Source organism: Plasmopara halstedii (genome assembly GCF_900000015.1).
Source record: "Plasmopara halstedii genome assembly, contig: Scaffold_658, whole genome shotgun sequence".
NCBI lineage: Eukaryota > Oomycota > Peronosporomycetes > Peronosporales > Peronosporaceae > Plasmopara > Plasmopara halstedii.
Window position 1 is genome coordinate 1067089 of NW_020187575.1, and position 18794 is coordinate 1085882.

General features: G+C 41.0%; 8 protein-coding genes across 8 annotated transcripts; 3 read left to right on the forward strand and 5 right to left on the reverse strand.

The window, feature by feature from the left end:
- Positions 1-2094: 2094 nt before the first annotated feature.
- PHALS_13386 (Predicted dioxygenase) lies at positions 2095-3582 on the forward strand (the record flags this gene model as incomplete). Its single annotated transcript, XM_024729133.1, has 10 exons — positions 2095-2197; positions 2251-2335; positions 2392-2493; positions 2563-2653; positions 2709-2786; positions 2855-2934; positions 3003-3077; positions 3140-3218; positions 3281-3466; positions 3562-3582. The coding sequence occupies 10 exons, from the start codon at positions 2095-2097 to the stop codon at positions 3580-3582; spliced, it is 900 nt and encodes a 299-aa protein (XP_024579541.1).
- Positions 3583-3613: 31 nt separating this feature from the next.
- On the reverse strand, positions 3614-6283 carry PHALS_13387 (oxoglutarate dehydrogenase (succinyl-transferring) e1 component; the record flags this gene model as incomplete). Its single annotated transcript, XM_024729134.1, has 1 exon — positions 3614-6283. The coding sequence occupies one exon, from the start codon at positions 6281-6283 to the stop codon at positions 3614-3616; it is 2670 nt and encodes an 889-aa protein (XP_024579542.1).
- A 249-nt stretch (positions 6284-6532) lies between these two features.
- Positions 6533-7573, reverse strand: PHALS_13388 (vacuolar protein sorting-associated protein 16 homolog; the record flags this gene model as incomplete). The annotated part of the gene is made up of 1 exon (XM_024729135.1): positions 6533-7573. The coding sequence occupies one exon, from the start codon at positions 7571-7573 to the stop codon at positions 6533-6535; it is 1041 nt and encodes a 346-aa protein (XP_024579543.1).
- A 252-nt stretch (positions 7574-7825) lies between these two features.
- PHALS_13389 (Cytochrome P450) lies at positions 7826-9346 on the forward strand (the record flags this gene model as incomplete). Its single annotated transcript, XM_024729138.1, has 1 exon — positions 7826-9346. The coding sequence occupies one exon, from the start codon at positions 7826-7828 to the stop codon at positions 9344-9346; it is 1521 nt and encodes a 506-aa protein (XP_024579544.1).
- An 88-nt stretch (positions 9347-9434) lies between these two features.
- On the forward strand, positions 9435-10645 carry PHALS_13390 (uncharacterized protein; the record flags this gene model as incomplete). The annotated part of the gene is made up of 4 exons (XM_024729139.1): positions 9435-9455; positions 9514-10286; positions 10350-10569; positions 10628-10645. 4 exons carry the CDS (start codon positions 9435-9437, stop codon positions 10643-10645), a joined length of 1032 nt encoding a protein of 343 aa, XP_024579545.1.
- Positions 10646-10682: 37 nt separating this feature from the next.
- On the reverse strand, positions 10683-11908 carry PHALS_13391 (Isopenicillin N synthase-like; the record flags this gene model as incomplete). The annotated part of the gene is made up of 4 exons (XM_024729140.1): positions 10683-11095; positions 11158-11416; positions 11477-11728; positions 11792-11908. The coding sequence occupies 4 exons, from the start codon at positions 11906-11908 to the stop codon at positions 10683-10685; spliced, it is 1041 nt and encodes a 346-aa protein (XP_024579546.1).
- A 764-nt stretch (positions 11909-12672) lies between these two features.
- Positions 12673-14315, reverse strand: PHALS_13392 (trna pseudouridine(38-40) synthase; the record flags this gene model as incomplete). Its single annotated transcript, XM_024729141.1, has 2 exons — positions 12673-14120; positions 14195-14315. The coding sequence occupies 2 exons, from the start codon at positions 14313-14315 to the stop codon at positions 12673-12675; spliced, it is 1569 nt and encodes a 522-aa protein (XP_024579547.1).
- A 47-nt stretch (positions 14316-14362) lies between these two features.
- PHALS_13393 (dna primase large subunit-like) lies at positions 14363-15716 on the reverse strand (the record flags this gene model as incomplete). Its single annotated transcript, XM_024729142.1, has 2 exons — positions 14363-15407; positions 15478-15716. The coding sequence occupies 2 exons, from the start codon at positions 15714-15716 to the stop codon at positions 14363-14365; spliced, it is 1284 nt and encodes a 427-aa protein (XP_024579548.1).
- Positions 15717-18794: the final 3078 nt, after the last annotated feature.

The following is an 18794-nucleotide window of genomic DNA, read 5'->3' on the forward strand; positions in this document are numbered from 1 at the left end:
TCGGCAACAGAGCGCCGCACACCGCGCCCGCCTCGGGCGACGGATTTTCGCGTCAAGGATCTGGAGAAAGCTGACTACGAGTCGGATACTCCTTTTCCAGTATGGGAAGATGAGGAGGGGGAGGTGCGTCAACAGCGCGACATGATTCCTGCTCGAACCTTGCGGACAGCGTGTCCGTTCCCCGACCTCTCGACTTCCGGGGGAAGTGGTATTATTACCAATCGCCTCGACGAGGCACAGGAGCAGCAGTTGGAGGCTGCCCGTAGGGCGAGTCTCATGCGCTCGTGTTCACGTTTGGTCATAGACCCTCGTATGGAATTTGGCTTCCTCTCGGAGGACCCTGCTACTGTAGCGAAAGACGTGATCACTCGACCGTTAGGCGTCTACAAAGTCGGGCCCCCATCCACTACACAAGCTGAGCTTGACCAGCGGGAAGCTCTCCGAGCTCGCTTTTTGGTACTCTAAGAAATTTCGATGGATCGGTACCGCGCACGACTTTGAGCCCAAGAAGGAGGCGCTCCAATACCCGCAATTCGGACTATTCCTGTGGTGCTCGCCCCTGGCGAAACCGCTGCAGATGATAAAGAGTTCTTTGAGCGATAGACGCAGCGGCATCGGAACTGTCCTCGCTGTCTAACTTAAGGCGCAACACCGACTTCCTGCAAATTGTCACCCTGCGACACATGGAATAATCCATCACACTCCCGCGAGCCCTGTGGTTTCTCACACGGGTGAGTCTACGACCACAGCAGCTCATGGCCATAGCTTGACCTCAGCTAATGGCTCTTCGGCTTCCCGGGCTACTTCCAAGAAGCGCGGGGCACGAAGCGTCATGATCCCGTGGAAGTTTAAAATGCCACTTCGGCAAGACTGTCTTGACGTCGTAGACGCTTATGCTAAGAGCGGAAGAGTGTCTTTGCCTTGGTTAAGGTTTTTCAGTACTCTTGGGGGTAGCGGATTGTGATCCGCTGCACTCGTACTGGTTCTTGTATAAAACGTAAGGTCGGTGACCTAAGTAAGCTTGCTCTAAGCGAAGAGCAACAGCAGCCCTGCTACACTTTCAAGCCCGAACATTAAAAATGCATCGCCGATTGAAGTGCTTATCGGTCAAGAGCCTGATTTCCGTGACACCGTGATATTTAGATCGGCGTGCACCGGGGCCCGGAAGACAGCTTGGTTCGATGGTCGGTACGACCGTGGATCGCAGCGATAGAATCTATGATGATCACATGTTTTCACGAAATACCATTATTGTGATCATGAGTTAGCATGTCAAGAACATCGAGACACCTTCTACAAACAGATAAATCGTCCTCACCAACATTAAGATGGTGATTAAAAGAACGTTTCTTTTACTAGGAAAAGCGCAAAATCCATGTGAAGCGGTGGGTGCGAACTCCGCATGCTACACGCGTGGTATCCAAACATGCAGCACAAAGGTTAATGCCAATTAACGGAAATGGTAGAGATTCTCCTGCAACACCATGATGAAAATCCGAACATAGGTCATACGCGGCACAAAGACTAGACGATGGTGCTAGGTAGTACTAAAGAGCCTACGGACGACATGATGCACGGTAAGTGGGTGTTCAAGGTCAAAACGAATACAATCGGGTGGGTGGAGCACCTAAAGGTACGACTAGTTGCCTGCAGAACGAGTAAGTCTTAGGCGTAGATAGTACGATTAAATTCGCCAGAGAAAGCTATGATTTACGATTGTCCGGGTTGACAAAAGCGCACAATTTAGGCTCGTATGATTCGCCCAAGAGTTGATCTACAAGTTTTGCAGTCACTAGGTACCTAGTCTATCAACATGGTCACATATTTTAAAATTGAGTCATATTGAACTCATACTCAATATATTATAATTCAATATACTGCATGAAGTAACTCCAATACCTCACACGTACTTGAGCAAAAGTGTACTGTCTATATACACCATAATACAGTACGTACCGAACATTAAAGTTTAGTAATCAATGGCTTTATTACGACCTTAAAAATGCGGATTCTGTACCCAAGTATACATTTTCTGTCCGTGTATACTGAAATGCCAATTTAATGTCGCAATTGACAAAAAATCTAGAATTTCTCATGTCGAAGAAACCCGAACCAAGTTCCGTGCGCGTACGACTAGCAACGCATGCAGGCTCGTGGTACTCACATGATGAACATGAACTCGACAATGAACTCAAAGGTAATTAAACAAACGTTATACATTCTCCTAAGCTCATTGTAACTCTCTGGCAGGTTGGTTAGATATTGCGAAGACGAATTATACTGAAACGCAGCACGGAAGTATTCGTGCTCTTATTGGTCCACATGCAGGCCTTCGGTACGTTCGAATTGGTACTTAAAATACAGTCTAAAGACTAATCGATTCTACTCTAGATACTCGGGCTCCACGGCAGCATATGCATACCATCATTTGCTTCATCTTGATCGGATTAAACGCGTGTTTATACTTGGTCCATCGCATCATTTTTATTTACGGTGGGGTACATTATTTTAGTCTTGATTTATTAAAGATTAGATATGATATCTAATGTTTTTTATTATTAGTGGATGTGCTGTATCAACTGCACATGAATATGAAACACCGTTGGGCAACATACCAATCGATCGTGAAGTGAATGAGAAACTTGTGGATTCGGTAAGTTTTTGCGACGAATGTAAAGGAAATGGAAAAGACTGATGCAAGAGGACAGGGCAAGTTTGCAACCATGTCAATGGATGTGGACGAAGATGAACATAGTATTGAATTACACCTTCCGTTTATATATAAGGTATGCTACGTATTGAATTATTGTTTCTTGAGAGATATAATTTCTGCTATATGTATCAATCTTTACAGGTTCTACAAAATCGAAAATTTACAATTGTGCCAATTTTAGTTGGAAATACTAAAACGAAAATTGATGAAGAATATGGAAAGTAAGTGAAATGTGAGGTGAAAAGACATGGTTTGATGAAGTTTTGGGATGTGGATTGTGAATTTTTAGAATCCTAGCGCCATATTTTGAGAATGACGAAAATCTTTTTGTTATTAGCTCTGATTTTTGTCATTGGGGACCTCGGTAAGAAGAAAAAGTTGAGATGGAAACAATCACATTCTCATAAACTTTGTTGGCATGTTAAGATTTCGATACCAACCACATGATTCGACGTATGGTGAAATACATGAATTTATCAAATATTTAGATCATCAAGGCATGGAAGTACGTCGTGTCATGATACTTTTCTTCTTGTTTGATTTTCATTCATATGATTTTGCTTCTAGTTTATCGAGCGATTGGATCCCGATGGCTTTACGACGTATCTCAATGAAACAAAAAACACCATTTGTGGTCGTCATCCAATCTCACTTTTACTGCAAACTATTTTAGCGTCAACGAAACTTAAGTGTAGTCTCAAGTTTGTCAAGTATGCTCAAAGTAGCGCTTGCATGCGTCACGGTGATTCATCTGTAAGCTATGCCTCTGCTATTGTCTATAGTGAGCCATAGAAGCAATGGTAGTAGTCATGTAATGGAGATTGTTGACATGTTATCGAATTGAACAGTTCTACTTACCGTCCTATTGAGTAACTTTCCAATGCTCTTACATACAAACTCCTACTTCTGCGGACCAAAAGCTTCAGCCAACAACACTTCAAGTTGCTCTTGAGAACGTTTGGACAAGCCAACAGCTGGAGCAGCAAGACTCTCACGGCCAATGTAGTCAAGATGTTGTTTCTTACCCAATAGTTTTTCAATGTGTGCTTGAGCGTACGTCCAGGCTCCTTGATTCAATGGTTCTTCTTGCACCCACACAAACTGTTTGGCATTTTGAAACGATGCAAGTTCATGTGCGATCTGCTCGAATGGAAACGGTGCCAATTCTTCAACACGAATAAGCGCAATGCTTTGAGGATTTTTACATCGTAAAAGTCGCTCTTTCGCAAGTTCGTAATAGAACTTGCCCGAACAAAAGTAAACCTTTCTGACTTGTGAGGCGTCAGTGATCAATGGATCCGAAAGCACAGGTTGAAAAGATGTATTTGGACCCATTTCAGACAATGGTGACGTAGCATCGGCAAGACGTAATAACATTTTTGGACCCATGATAATTACAGGTTTGCGAAACGATCGCTGTTGCTGACGACGTAACAAATGAAAGAAATTGGCTGGTGTACTCACATTCACAACAATCATGTTCGTGTCGTGCATATATTGTTTCCATATCGGGTCAATCCCAGTATCTTTCATAGAATGGCGTGGAGTAAGTGCAGGTGAGTCCACAAGCTGTAAAAAGCGTTCAATGCGACCACTAGAATGATCAGGACCCGCACCGTCATTTCCATGAGGCAGCAATAACATGAGACCAGATTGACGCATCCACTTGGATTCACCACTTGATAAAAACTGATCAATGACAATCTGAGCTCCATTGAAAAAGTCGCCAAATTGAGCTTCCCAAATCACTAGATTGTAAGGACTCTCTACCGAGTAGCCGTATTCAAAACCCATGACTGCAAGCTCGGACAAGTTACTATTTACAACACTAAGTTTACCCACTGGTTCTTCTCTTTTGGGCAAATGATGTTGCAATGGAAAGTACAATTCCTCAGTTTCTTGATCAGTAAATGCAGCATGTCGTTGACTAAATGTACCACGACGGCAATCCTGACCAGCTAATCGCACCGAGTGACCATCTTGCATTAATGTACCAAACGCCATGGCTTCAGCTGTTGCCCAGTCCACACGTAAGTCTCCAGAACTTTCACCTTCTTTTATCTGAAGCATTTTCTGTCGTGCAGTAATGTGCGTACGCTGGAGACGACCATGTGGTTGAATGTGCTTAGGAAGCTGCACTGACGCAAGACCAACTTGAATGAGATTTTCAATTTCGACACCAGTGAGAGGATTCACATACACTATTTCAATTGTCGGCTGCTTCATTTTAGCCCATTTTCCTTTAAAAGCATCGATAGAAGTCGGTATGTACCCACTCGTCGCAATCGTAAGTTCATTTTCTAAATGATCGTTAAAATGTTTCATAGTTTTTTCAAAACTTGTACGTGACACAAATCCTTTTTTCTCGAGATCATGTGCAAATCGAATTGGAAATCGAGTGACTTGATCCACACGTGCATACATTTTAGGTTGTGTAAAACGTGGTTCATCCACTTCATTATGTCCATGACGACGAAACGTTATCAAATCAATCACAATATCTTTGTGAAAGGTTTTACGATATGCTACAGCAAGACGACACGCTCGAATAACATCCACAATACTTTCTCCATTCACATGTATAACTGGTGCTTCAATACTTTTGGCAATATCCGATGCATATTGTGTTGTACGATTATCAGGATACGTCGTTGTGTACCCCACTTGGTTATTTACAATCAAATGAACCGTTCCACCAATTTGATATTCAGGTAATTGAGATAAACTTAATGCTTCTGGTACACATCCTTGACCTGCAAATGCAGCATCTCCATGAAGTAACAAACCCATGGCATGTGTAGTAACCTCATCATCATTCTTTGCACGTACTTTTCCAGCAACTACAGCATTGATAATTTCTAAATGTGATGGATTCGGGACTAAAGAAACATGAACTTGACCATGGCAAGTTTTTTTGTCAATGGTGGTTGCAATATGAGACGACACATCATCAATCCCACGGTAAGTTGCTGGAAAGTCAGTGTACCCCCGTATCTTGTGAAACATTTGATGGACGGGGTACTCTAGCGTACCCACAAGGAGCGCAAGTCGTCCTCGATGCGGCATTCCAATGACAACGTCCGTAATAGAAGATGTTGTACAAGCTTGTAAGATCGTTTCAACTGCTGGTAACATTGACTCAGCTCCTTCACCGGAATATCGTTTAAAAGAAGCGAATTTCTTTCCCATAAAGCTCTCAAAGACATCTGCACGTAACATACTCGTATATGCATTACGTAAATCGGATGGAGTTACGTCTTGTAGAGATAATGTCTCAATTGCATGTGCAAGCCATTTCTTTTCATCTTGTGACGTCAAATATTCGAATTCAAACCCTATTTTCCCACAATAGACACGATACAATTCATCATAAAGTTGTTGTCCAGTAGTTACTGAAAGTGATACAACATGAGTCAAGTCAGTAGAAAAAAGTGTTCGATTGAATAATGGATGGAAATTTTCAGCAGTGAGAGATGGTAAGATTCGACGTGGTTGTAGCTGTAGTGGATCTAAATCAGCTTGTAAGTGTCCAGATTGACGGAAAGCCGTGGCCATAGACTGTACGGCCATTGTTTCAAGAGATATAGACGAAAAGAAAGCATGACGTGATGTAGATACGAAGATACATCGACGCGATTGAAGGCCAAGACGCAGCATGAGATCGGGGATACTATCGGAAGCACGAATGAAGTACTGGGTTACTCATTGGATACCCTTGATCATACAAAAAGTAAGTGAATCATAAAAGTTGAAGTGGGTAAAAGTAACCACCATGTTGTACCCTTGATTACTTGATTACGTCTAGCAGTATCTTTGTTTCTACTCAGTCTCTTCTTCTTCCTTTACCAAGAGTGCGATCACTTGATTTCGTTCATCTTCGTCATGTATAAACGGAACAAGTTTCAGCACATCTTCCTGTTTTTGATTGTCTAGCATCATTTCAACAATAGGTACGTAACCAATGGGTGGTCGACCAAATTGTATTAATGTCATAATATTTTCCCATTGGTTTGTTCGACTAAACGTACGTAAAAGTATCCACCAAAATTGTCGAGGGGGTACAGAAAACTGTTCGGCACAATCCACAGCTAAACGAAGGGCATGTTGATTCACAGCATGCAACATCATTAAATTCTGAAGTGTCTTGATAAGTGAAGTGCCTATTAAAACGCCAGTTGGAAGTGCTAACGTACGTTCGAGTTTCTGTTGTGTCTTTAATAAATCGAGCATTTCTTGTGTTAATTTTTGATCAAATAGTACTGATGACCGAGTTCCATTGTGGTTATGTTGAGTCATATCGAGGTACATTTGATAAAGATTAAAAACCTCTTGTAGTCGATTACACTTGGTGTCATAAAAAGTGTCATGTAATGCCACTTTGCCAACAATCGTAGCAACTTGCAAATACTGATGATGCAACTGGTACATTCGTATACTTGTAGTTACATTGTACATTTGACTTGAAAATAATTGTGCAGCACGTGGATATTTTCCAATGATCCACAAACTCTCATCGTCTTGTAATCGTGTAATTAATTGTTGTATAACACGATTAAGGCTATCCGATGTACTGAGTGGATTCATACACAGTCCTTGAAGAATATGTTCTTCAATTGTGGCTGGTACATTCTGCCCAGTTGCATCAACTTCGTGATGTCCCAAACGTGCCACTGGTACATTCTCATGCAACATCAAAAGTTTTGGATTTTCCTGTACCATTGTCAGAACCATCTGTTCCATATCTGATGACGAGTCTTGATGAAACGAAACGTTGGCTACATTCTGTCGAAATTGAGAGTAGAAAGTTGTGTATGATATCGTCGACTTCAGACGTCTATCTTCACTCCACGAGTTGCCCATGATCAACGTCGTTACGTTGAAAGGTCCGAAAGGTTGTTTTTGTACCCAACTCTACAGGTACAATGTACCCAGTACCGATGTCCCGAGTTAAAGTGCAGTATTTCTTACAATTTGACGCCTAGTTTTCAAACCTCGTGCAATCGAAGATGAACAGATGAAAGTTTATGATTCTCGTGTCATCATATTGACTGGAGTTGAGTTGAGTTCCATCTTGAGACCATTTTTCAATTTGCCTTGCATCAAGCATTAAACATGTGGTCCATTACAAGTCATGAAAGTACCTATCACATGGTACTTTTAACACTTGGTACAATCTCAACAATCTACGTTTCATATAAAGTGTTAAGTTTACCGGTACCAGTCCCTGATCCTGAGATTGAGCAACTTTATCAACCTCCATCGACATTACCAGTTCTTGGAAATACTTTGGATCTTTTGTTCTTTCATCGTTCTCGTTTAAGTGATTGGATCAATGAACAAACAAATGCAAGTAATGGAAAACCATGGCAATTGAAATTATTGTTTCAACGTCCTTGGATTGTATTGTCCATGCCTCAAGATCTTCATGATGTTTTTGTTGATAAATTTCATGTTTTTGAAAAAGGTGGAACACTTGGAGAAATGTCATTTGATGTTTTAGGTCATGGATTATTAAATGTCAATGGTGAACAATGGGCTCAACAACGTCGAGCTGTGACTTCACTTTTTTCAAGTCGAAATCTTCGAAAGATGATGATTCCGGTACTTTATGAAAAGATACGACAAGTTGAAAATGTGTTGACATCTGCTGCATTGAATCAAGATATTGTGAACTTGAAATCATTATTGAATCAATTTACAGCTCATGTTTTTACTCGTATTGGATTTGGAATTGATTTCAAAGAATTTCAAGATGAAGAAGAGATTCATCCATTGGATATTGCACTTAATGCTGTTCAATATCGTTTTCAAACACCAATGTGGATGTGGAAACTCTCTCGTTGGTTGAATATTGGAACGGAAAAACGTCTTCGAGAAAGTATGAAACAAGTTCAAATGATGGTACGAAAGATTCTACTACAAACGATGAACAAACAAACTCTTTCTGAAGCTACAAATTTATTGACATTATTACTTCAAGAGACTGAAAGTATCACTCCACAAGAACTTCAAGATACAGCTGTCAATTTCTTTATAGCTGGTAAAGACACGACATCTTTTAGTCTTTCGTGGCTTATCGTTATGTTCAATCGTTATCCTTATGTTGTTAACAAAGTTCGTCAAGAGATTCAAGAAAAAAGTCGAGATTTTTATTCTGGAAAACATGAATTTCCAACATTTGAAGAAATTCAAGAATTTGTGTATCTCGATGCAGCAGTGAAAGAAAGTGTTCGTCTTTGGTCTGTTTCAACTTATCGATATGCTACTCGTGATACAACACTTGAAAGTGGTACATTCATTCCAAAAGGAACGATCATTGTCGTTTCAAAATATGCTGCAGCACGACGTCAAAGTGTTTGGGGACAAGATGCTGCTGTTTATCGTCCTGAACGTTGGTTTGATGAATCAGGAGCAAGAAAAGAGATTGTACCACCAGAATTCATTACATTTAGTACAGGACCACGCAAGTGTATGGGGATGCGTTTAGCAATGATTGAAATGAAATTAGTACTTGCAGTGCTTTTCACTCGTTTTGATATTGAAACAGTAGAAGATCCATGGAATATTACGTATGATCTATCGTTCATGTTACCAGTAAAAGGACCATTGGCTGTACGTGTGCGTAAACGTTAGTGTTTAGATTTAGACTAACCAAAGATAGAATGAAATCAACGTTTTATTTTCAGAATTTGGTTGTTGTTTTTGAACGTATAAGTGAATGATGCATGACGATGAGAAGCAGGTATGTTTGTTAGACATTAAAGTTGTATACAATCGTTTGATTGAGGTTGTTATGTTAGTTCTACGATGATATTTCCTTTGCAATTGTAAAGAAAGAATATGTTGATAATTTCAATGAATTCGATGTTAAAATGATGGAAATCAAGTCATTAAGTGATGTCTTTCAACTCTTTGGATATTCAAAAGATGATTTTGTGGAACAACATGATCAAAGTGCAATTTTTACAACAATTGAAATGAAATTCACGCATTTATTACAAGATGTAGCAATGAAAAGTCAAGATTATGATCAAGGAATTATTTTACGTGATCGATTGAAACAATTAAAGAAAGAATTTCATATGATGCAAGAAATGTATGAACGTCGACGACAAAAAGATGAGAAACAACAATTTCAACGTGGTGTTTTACTATTAACTCAACGTCATGATGCATTGTATGCACGTCGAATGGATAGAATTGAAGATGAAATTTTGAAACATTCAATTGAAATGGAAAAGACTCATCAAGTTCAAACGGAACAACTTGAAATGTTTCTTCAAACATTTCAAAAATCTCATGTGAAAGATTCAAAAGAATTGCTTGAGTTGAAAACAACGGAAAAGAATTTAGCGAAATTTCAATTGTTTGAAGAAGCTCGAAAGGTTTCAATTCGTGTGAAAAGAATGGAAGAAGAAGAAAAAGAAAAGAAGAAAATGCAAATACAATTGTTGATAGATACGAAACGTATGTGTTTACGACAGAAACAAGAAGATGAAGAAGCAGAAATGAAAGGAAAAATGATTGACAAACGATATGTGGTGAAACGAAGGAATGAGAAGCAACGACAGATGTAAGTAGTTGGAAAATGAAGTTGTATGATGTTTAATAGGTTATGATGAATGGAAATATGTAGAGAAAAGCAACGAGTGAAAAATTTAAATTTTGACATGCAACAAAGTCATACGATGGATTTGTCTCGAAAACATGATGTTTCTGAACGTAAATCGTATCGTACAACGTCAAGTACATATCGAGGACAACAACTTTTGAGTACAGTGCGAGGTAAACGTCTTCAAGTTGCGAGTTTATGTCGACTTCATGATTCGGAAGATGGGATCTTACCGTCTGGATCGGTACGTTGAAGAGTTTGTTATATTTCATATTATGCTGACATTTTATACATTCAAATAGGTGATTTACACTGATTAGCTCATTATGAAAACGAATTTATGCCATTTATTGATAGTTATGTAGTTTGACGGTGAAATGCAGTTCCAAGATCTATTTGGGAAAGCTCTTTGAGAACTTGATTACCTGCCAGTATTGATGGATACTTTCTGCATGCTTCGGGTGTCGCAAAATGTGCTAATGGTTCGAGTATTGTATCAGATGCAGTATGTGCGAATAGTGTTGACGATACGCGCCAGAGACTTTTACCTGATAGTTTGCGCTGAGTGATTACACGAAGAGTCGAGTCTGCCACTATAACCTCATGAAAACCCGCTTGAATGTAACCACCTGTGAGATATTCCATCTGTTTCCCCGCTTGAACTAATAAACAACCATCAGGAATTGTCACAGCTGTGCGTGTGCCATCTCGAAGCCAAATAAATAGTCCAGGAAAGCGAGATTTGCCGTGGATAGTTAGCAAATTGAGATCTGTGCAAAGAAACCATGGAATTAAATATATGCTTGATATTCAAATAGACAAGTTTACATACCATAATGATATGCCGCTAAAACATCATTCAATTGGTTGAATTTATGAAAATTGCTGCCGGTTGGTGCCAATAAGTGCGGACCAAACTTAATGCGATTTGCCAGGGCATCTTTGTCTAATCCAAGTCCAAGAGCTACAAGTTCCACGAGATCTGTAATTGTGTCTAGCATTTTATGACCCCACATGTTCATGATATTTTCCCATTCTGGAAATTGGCGAGGAATTACTGGGTCTGCATTAAGTTCTTGAAACGCGGTATGCTTGTACCAACGATATTAAAGTGAGAATATTTCAAATGAAGACTTTATAAGTGTACTCACAGATGGACGTTCACCAACACGCCAGAAAAATCGACTCTTTTTATCTGCTTCGGGTGGACACAGAGATACTGGAACATGCTGTTTCTCGAGCTTTTCGACGCGAGCGCAATGGTTTCGTGCACGTTCTTTACCTTCAGGAGTGACGCCGACCTGATAGTGATATTCTGGACGTGCGTCCTCTAAAAAGTCTGCTGACTCAAAGTATCGCTCCATCATGTCGAGAAAAGCATCGTTGTCGCTATCTGCAGCTCGCTAAAATGCATGTAATCAAGTAAATTCCAAATACTGCCATTATAATAGGAAAATCTATGCGACCTCATCGCGAACACAAAAAACACCAAATCTATGCAGTGAGTCGGCTGCTTTTTCACACTCAGCCTTGCTGCCAGTGACCTTGTAGTGATGAAGGTCAATGACGGGAATCTTCAGCATTCCAGGCTGCAGTTTATGAAGATCGGTGTGATTCGTGATGTGGACGACCCTAAATACTAAAATTAATCTTGAAATATCAGCAAAAGTAGTTGACTCTCTTCGTTACACTACCTCTTAATGTGGCTACTTCAGATTAGTAGTAGCATTTTGTGTAATCCTAAATAGTACACTACACTGTCAAATGTCATATTTTGTGTAATCCTACATAGACTTACTTCAGTTGAAGACACTACGTTGTCAGATTTCTTTATAAGATTGTTCTATCTTCCCAAGGGAACAAGTGCCACGCTCATTGTCAGGAAAAGGCATGACTACAATTGAATCTTGGATCTTTTCAAGTTCCAAGCTGGCTACCTTTCACCACATCACTCTCTGGTAACTTAGACTTTGTAGTGCAAGCCTACGTGTTTCTACACGGCTTGCATTCAACAAAGCTCCGTCTTGCAAGCAGCATGCTCGTATGATTCAACGCTGATCTCATGTTGCTGTCTATTATGGCTGTGAAATGAATGAAGAGTCACATTATGGCATCGACAAAGGCGTACTGGTTGTAAACCAAGAATGTAACTATGTGTACTTTTAAACATACCTCTACTGCGCACAGTATCCTGTTAACGAACTATCAAGTGACAGGAATATTACGGATATAACATCACGGGAGATTTCGAGATTAGCGCGACGTTCCAGAGCTCCTTCGTATCAGCTGGATATTAGCAAAAATGAACGAAGCTTTAGATCAATAATATCCGATCGCTACTATCGGATCAAGACGAGACGTTAAAAGCCAACTCTCTTTTCTCTATCACAATCTGCTCCTCTAGCTCCCGTCGACGTTTGCGTTCCTGAGCTTTTCGTTTACACTCATCAACAGAGTGTCCCGTGTCGCGTTTTGCCAGTGGCAATGTCTTTCTCTTTTTAGCTAAGGAAAGCAACGGACTCACCTCCTTCCATCTCACTAATGTACCCTTGGTGGTCAAAAGGTTACGCTCTTGCATCAGTTGCTCGAGCTTGGGTGCGTAGTGATCTAGATCTTGCACCACTTTCTGTGGATCCACTTGAAATTCTTCAAGTGCATCTAGATGACTACGCAACATTGCCGCTTGTACACTTCGCTGCTCCCATATTGCCGTAAGCTCAGCGTGCACTTGCAGCAACGCAAGCGGGGTATACCAAAAGTCTGGACCCGGACTTTCTTTCTCATCCGGTGATGCAAAGTAACAGTCGTGCAGTACAAGTGGCAAGTCTGCTGCCATATCATACTGTGGTTTGCGCGGTGTGTGTGCAATGTCCAATAGTTGCAACACAATCGACGGTTCTTCTCGTCCAGATCCAACTAAAAAGAGCACTTCAACCATACAGCGCACTTGGTGCCACAAGAACGCACGTCCAAAGACCTCACAACGGTACATTTGTTGACGTGGATCTTCAGCAGTATGACTGCTACACTTGACAATTTGAAATGACTGTATCTTTCTCTCAAACACTTGGCAATTGGTATCAATGCGGCAGAAATTGCGAAAATCATGCTTTCCAACCAGCTCGTTTGCAGCAACTTGCATCTTTTCAATGTCGAGATTGCGACGAAGAAAAAAGTAGCGGTACATGCGTGCTTTGCAGTCAAATCGAGCACTAAAGTCAGAACGACATGATGCTACCGAGTAGACACGAATGGCAGTTGGAAGTGCTCGATTAAGATGTGAAGCATAGTCAATTTCAGTCACCATCTTCTCTTCACCTGTTGCTAAGCGCACTTTGAATTTTTCACCAGGTTTAACGTCGTCAATGGACGATCCGGTGAGCAATTGTGCACTTGCTGGCAAGTTTGAACGCACACGAAGCGCGACAACTTGACCAAAAGCGCTAACACCTCGATCAGTTCGACCACAGCGAGAGTATTCAGCATCTTCAATCTTGTCAATCAACTTTGAGCGCTTTAATGCTTCAATAAGATACCGCTCCACAGTCTCAGGCATATGATCCTGACGTGCAAAACCTGCATAGTTTTCGCCTAGATAGAGAAATTTAATGGCTACTGTTCGCATAGAGTAGTTGGTGAGATTGAACTCGCGTTTGCACTTGATTTTCTTCTTTCGACTTGTATCCTGATGCTTTTCCTTCTTATCTTTCATCAGCTTTTGATTCTCACATTCATTACTTTGAACTACATAATCATTTGTCACCATCACTTTAACGATAGCATTGTTCACGACCTCTAAAAGAAGCAAAAGAATGAGATGATAAGAAATATATTAACATATCAACATTTTCATGCTTTTACAGACGTACTTGGTCCAACAGTATTGCGCAACTCATACAAAATTGCAAGAAGCTGTTCAGGTGTCGCGTTCCTAGTGTTTAAACTGCGTAGATCCGTCGGTAGTCCATCTGCAGGGCTAATTACAACCATTCGTCTTGAAAACTGAATTTTCAGCCAATAGAAAAAAGAAGTGATTGTTAAATGGAAGTATCAAGACTTGCATTCAAGTATGCATTTGGATGCATCATGATAGGAGCAATTCCAGTGCGATCGGAGTCTGGACAATTTGGTAATCGAGTCAAAGGCGTTCGATGATGAGTTGCATAGAAAAATGAGGTGCATGCACGTTGAAAATTGCCTGAAGTAGCTTGTTGTAAAATATCCATTGCAGTACGCACAGGTACATGACAACGATAAATTTCGTCTTGCAATGCTTGACGATCCCAATGTTTAAATGGACAGCCGTGATATTGTCCGTGATTCGGTGCGTTATTTGAGATAATTTGCTCACAACTCAATGGTTTGTAATCTTTCCGAGAGCCTTCAAGTCCATAACTATGACGAATGTGGTATGCATATTCTTTATCAAACTTGCTAGCAGGAATTGTCTTGATAAATTCCGAGCGAAAGAATTGAATACATTCGTGAACCGACATTCCAGCACCTTTAAGAAATAAACGGTACTGGACGCGTCCGTCGTATTTGAGGTGGTGATTCTCGCGCAACTTACGATGGAGTTGCTTCATGCACAATGGGAAGTGCATATCAGCCACTTGGTCAATTTTAATGACGTCGAGTTGTGGAGCAGATAATTTTGTCGTCAAAGACTCCGAACCAGACAAAACATGCGCTTCCTTTACAAGTGCATCAAGTAATGGCGTCAATCGTTCGAGCTCGAGCCCCTGAGCCGGCAGAGCATACTGAAGATCTGTCATTTGATCTTGCAAACTTCGTTCAAAGTGATGGATAGCAACAATATTCATTCTTCGACAAGGTACGAAGCAGTATCCATCATGAAGCACTACCTCACGCTGGTTCACCAATTGTAGTGCTTCCGTGAATGGAACACGATAGATGCCTTTTTGTGATTGAACACTCTTAAAGTTGTCTCGATCCAATAGTTCAAAGGTTATTCCTTCACGCGATAACAACGTAACAGCTGATTCTGGTGGTAAGTTATTAAGACGAACGGCAAAAAGCTTTGATTCGGCGGAAATGAACCAGCTCCAGTCATTCGTGACTCTTTGTTCCTTACATGAAAATAAATTATATAATAGTTCGATAATGAAAAAGAATGTGCACTAGTTCCTACCTGCAAAATGCTAGACGAAGGGCATAATGAGACAAAAGATCGGCATCCGTACCTTCTCGTAATTCGACAACTTCATCCATACGAGGATTTGGTGGCTTTGATCTTGTGTGTGAACTCCATTCTGCACATGTCCGACTTAACAGCTTGAGACGTAATCGACCCAGCTCTTCGAAATCATCTAATGATACACTCTCTTGTGGACTAGTGCGATAGAAGCTTAGTGAGCTTGCTGTTGACATGAATAGAATTTGAGGACTGAAATTGAATTTTGAATTTGATGATGAAAAATTCAAGCCTCTTATTATCACAATTTAAATTAATAAAGATGATCTTTTTTTGTGTAAAGTGAAATGTTTTTTAATAATGGTAGAAAAGTATCTGAAATATTTGAAGATTTAACCATTGTCATTTTCTCTATTTTCTGCGAGACAAAAGTTATGTGTAAAGTGAAGACTGTCGATCGTAATGTAATCGATCGAGTACTTTGTCCAAGCAGCTCATCACTGATTCTAAGCTTGTTCTCACATATTCATGACGTAACTTTATCTTCACATGTTATCAGCTTTACATATGCAAGATCGAGCTAGAAAAAATCACCATGCTGGATGTACTTTCGAGCCTTTGCTCACAACTTATCGTGGATATCTATTCGAGAGTCATTTACGGTACCCATGAAGTCAAGAGTGCTGTTGAAGATGGACATGTTTCCACATGATGTCATTGGTTTACAAACATGATGACAGCCAGCTGGATATGGCAACTCGATGAGACGAAGTCTTTCATCGGTCACAGAAATTCTTCAATCTTAAATATTAAGCCTGATATGAGAGCAAAATGCAGCGGGGTTGTCGTGCACCTTGCACAGAAGAAGCTTTGACTTAGTGTATCGGAGTAACAACTGCAATTTTGTGTACATATGCCTTACACCTCTCGCACAATTACATAATAAATTTAATTGTACAAAATCCACATTGCAGTTTGATGTATTTGTGAAGATTTATAAGCAACGGAGCATCGGCGTATTTAAAGTTGATAAAACTCCAAATTGGACGGGTTTGTGGTGCCAGCCGCAATTCAAGCATAACATAGTTGTTCATTATAAGTAAGTAAAACGTAATAATTTAGTGTTAGTCTTAATAGCATTGTATCTATGTATATAAAATCTTAAATTACAGAGCTTACTAGACACATAGTTACCAAGGAGACTTTCGGCTCCGCTCCTGGTAAAATTACACGAATCGAACCTCGGTGCGTCAATGCAAGCTCCTAGGGCCAAAACTTTACCGTGCCAAGAGCACGGCACCCCCATTGACCTGTAGCACTTGTTGTCAATCCCACGACCGAGTCATCAAAAGACTGTATCCTCTGTGAGAATGGAACATGAATCGTTCGAATACATGTCCCCGAGAGAACTAAAGTCGCTTAATGGAGAATTTTTTTATGGGATCAAGGAAGTGGCGGCATGAAAGCCGAAAGCGATAATGCGATAATCGCTCGTCTGGTAGCGTTGACCAGCTTCAAAGAATTACCTGGTATGCACATCAAGTGCATTTCGACAGGTGCCGAAGGGGAAATAAATGGCTTTCTTCGTGAGGTAACTAATTTTGAGCGTCCGAAACTTTGCGGGTGAGGATGGAGAAAATCGATCGAGCTATGGCTGGGAAAAGTTGAGCTGGCCCCGGATTCGATTTCGCTTCAACCGAAGCCACAGCAAATCGTGCGCGAGATGGGACATAAATGTACTATGTCTTAGATAAAAAAAGGGCTTCCAACATGGGATAAGCTCAAGCGCAGATGTTCAAAGGCGTATCGGGTGCTCTTAAAGGTTTTGCCTACCCGTCAAGGGAGAGAAGAAATGATAGGCTATGTCCGGGTGTTAAGAATTCTCATCACCGCATGGGAATCTGACCCTTTCTCGGGGGATATAGACCTTCCGCGTTCACTTTAGTTTTCTTGCGGAAAGGTGTGTGTCAAATAAACAAGCAGTTCAGCTTCTGTGCCGCAAGGACAGGATGGGTGCAAGGAATATAACTAATAGCTTTACGAGCACACCAGAGGCAATGGACCTCAGCACGTTGCGTGCTCCCCTCTCTCTTAGCTGAAGGGTACAAAGTTTTTTGTATTTCCTCGCAAGAGCAGACGATGAACCCTTCACGAGGAAGCGTCAAGTCTCACCCTCTGCCTACCCAGAAAGATTAGATATCATTGTACCTCCTAAAAATTGTGGTCATTGGGCCTTACCCTAAAACTGATTCATCTAGGAGAGGTGAGACTTACAGCTGAAGGTTGTTAGCTGACGATGCCAGCGCCCAGGCTTTGTGATGTCTAATAAAGTCCTTCAAGATCGACTATCAAGTACTAGACAAAATATGCAGGCGCTGAGGATGCCTTATATCTGTACTTTATCCGTGCGGCTAGCGACGGGGAACTGCTAAAGGTTCTGTTGAGCCGGAAGCATTTTGATGAACTTTGCACGTGTGACACTTTTTCGTCTTGGACTTAAGTTTGAGATACAATACGATCCTAGGTATCGTTGATGATAGCCAAACAGTGGAAACGCAAGCGTCGTGTTGTATAGTACACTCCACGTGTTTCTTACCCAGAACTGTGCAGAAGACAAAGAGAGGGTGCTTCGTAGAAACCATATGTTTAGAGGCTTGCGGATAGAAATCCACTAGCCAGTTTAGAGCCAGACTGCCGTCAGACTTAGAGTAAACAACGAACTAAGGATTCGAATTTGCTTTCCGTTTCTGTTCTCTCAGACAGAAGTCTCCTCTTCAGTCTGCGAAACACTTGCAAAACGTATGGTGTTACTAAAACTGCACAATCCATGGGTTAACTGGGATTCGAAAGTGATAGACACCACCACCTTTTCTTTTACTAGAGCATGGCGAGCCATGAATCCCACTTTTGTCAGGAAACATATGTCAGTTTTGTGCGGGCACAAGATTGCGTTTGCTTTGATGTGGGACATGAGATTATACAAATTCAATAGCTATGTTATTACTAGATACCTCGAGCAGACCTCGGAGTCAGAAGCAGCAGGCCGAGGTCTCAGGAAGAGACAGAAACGAGCAGTTGCATACCGCAGCCTTTAAAGGTATTCCTGGTGGGACGATAAAGAAGTGCTATGAAGTGTTGCTTGCTGTGTCGGTGCCGGTGGAAAGCGGAAGCGACTGAAATGAAACCTTTCTCGTACCAGAGCTGATAGAGCTTATAAGCGACTGTAAGTCGTGAAAAGGAGGGTTACGTTCTGGAGATTGTCTCTTATTTGTCATGGTATGGTGGTACTTCTGAGTTAAAACTACCGTGTGATG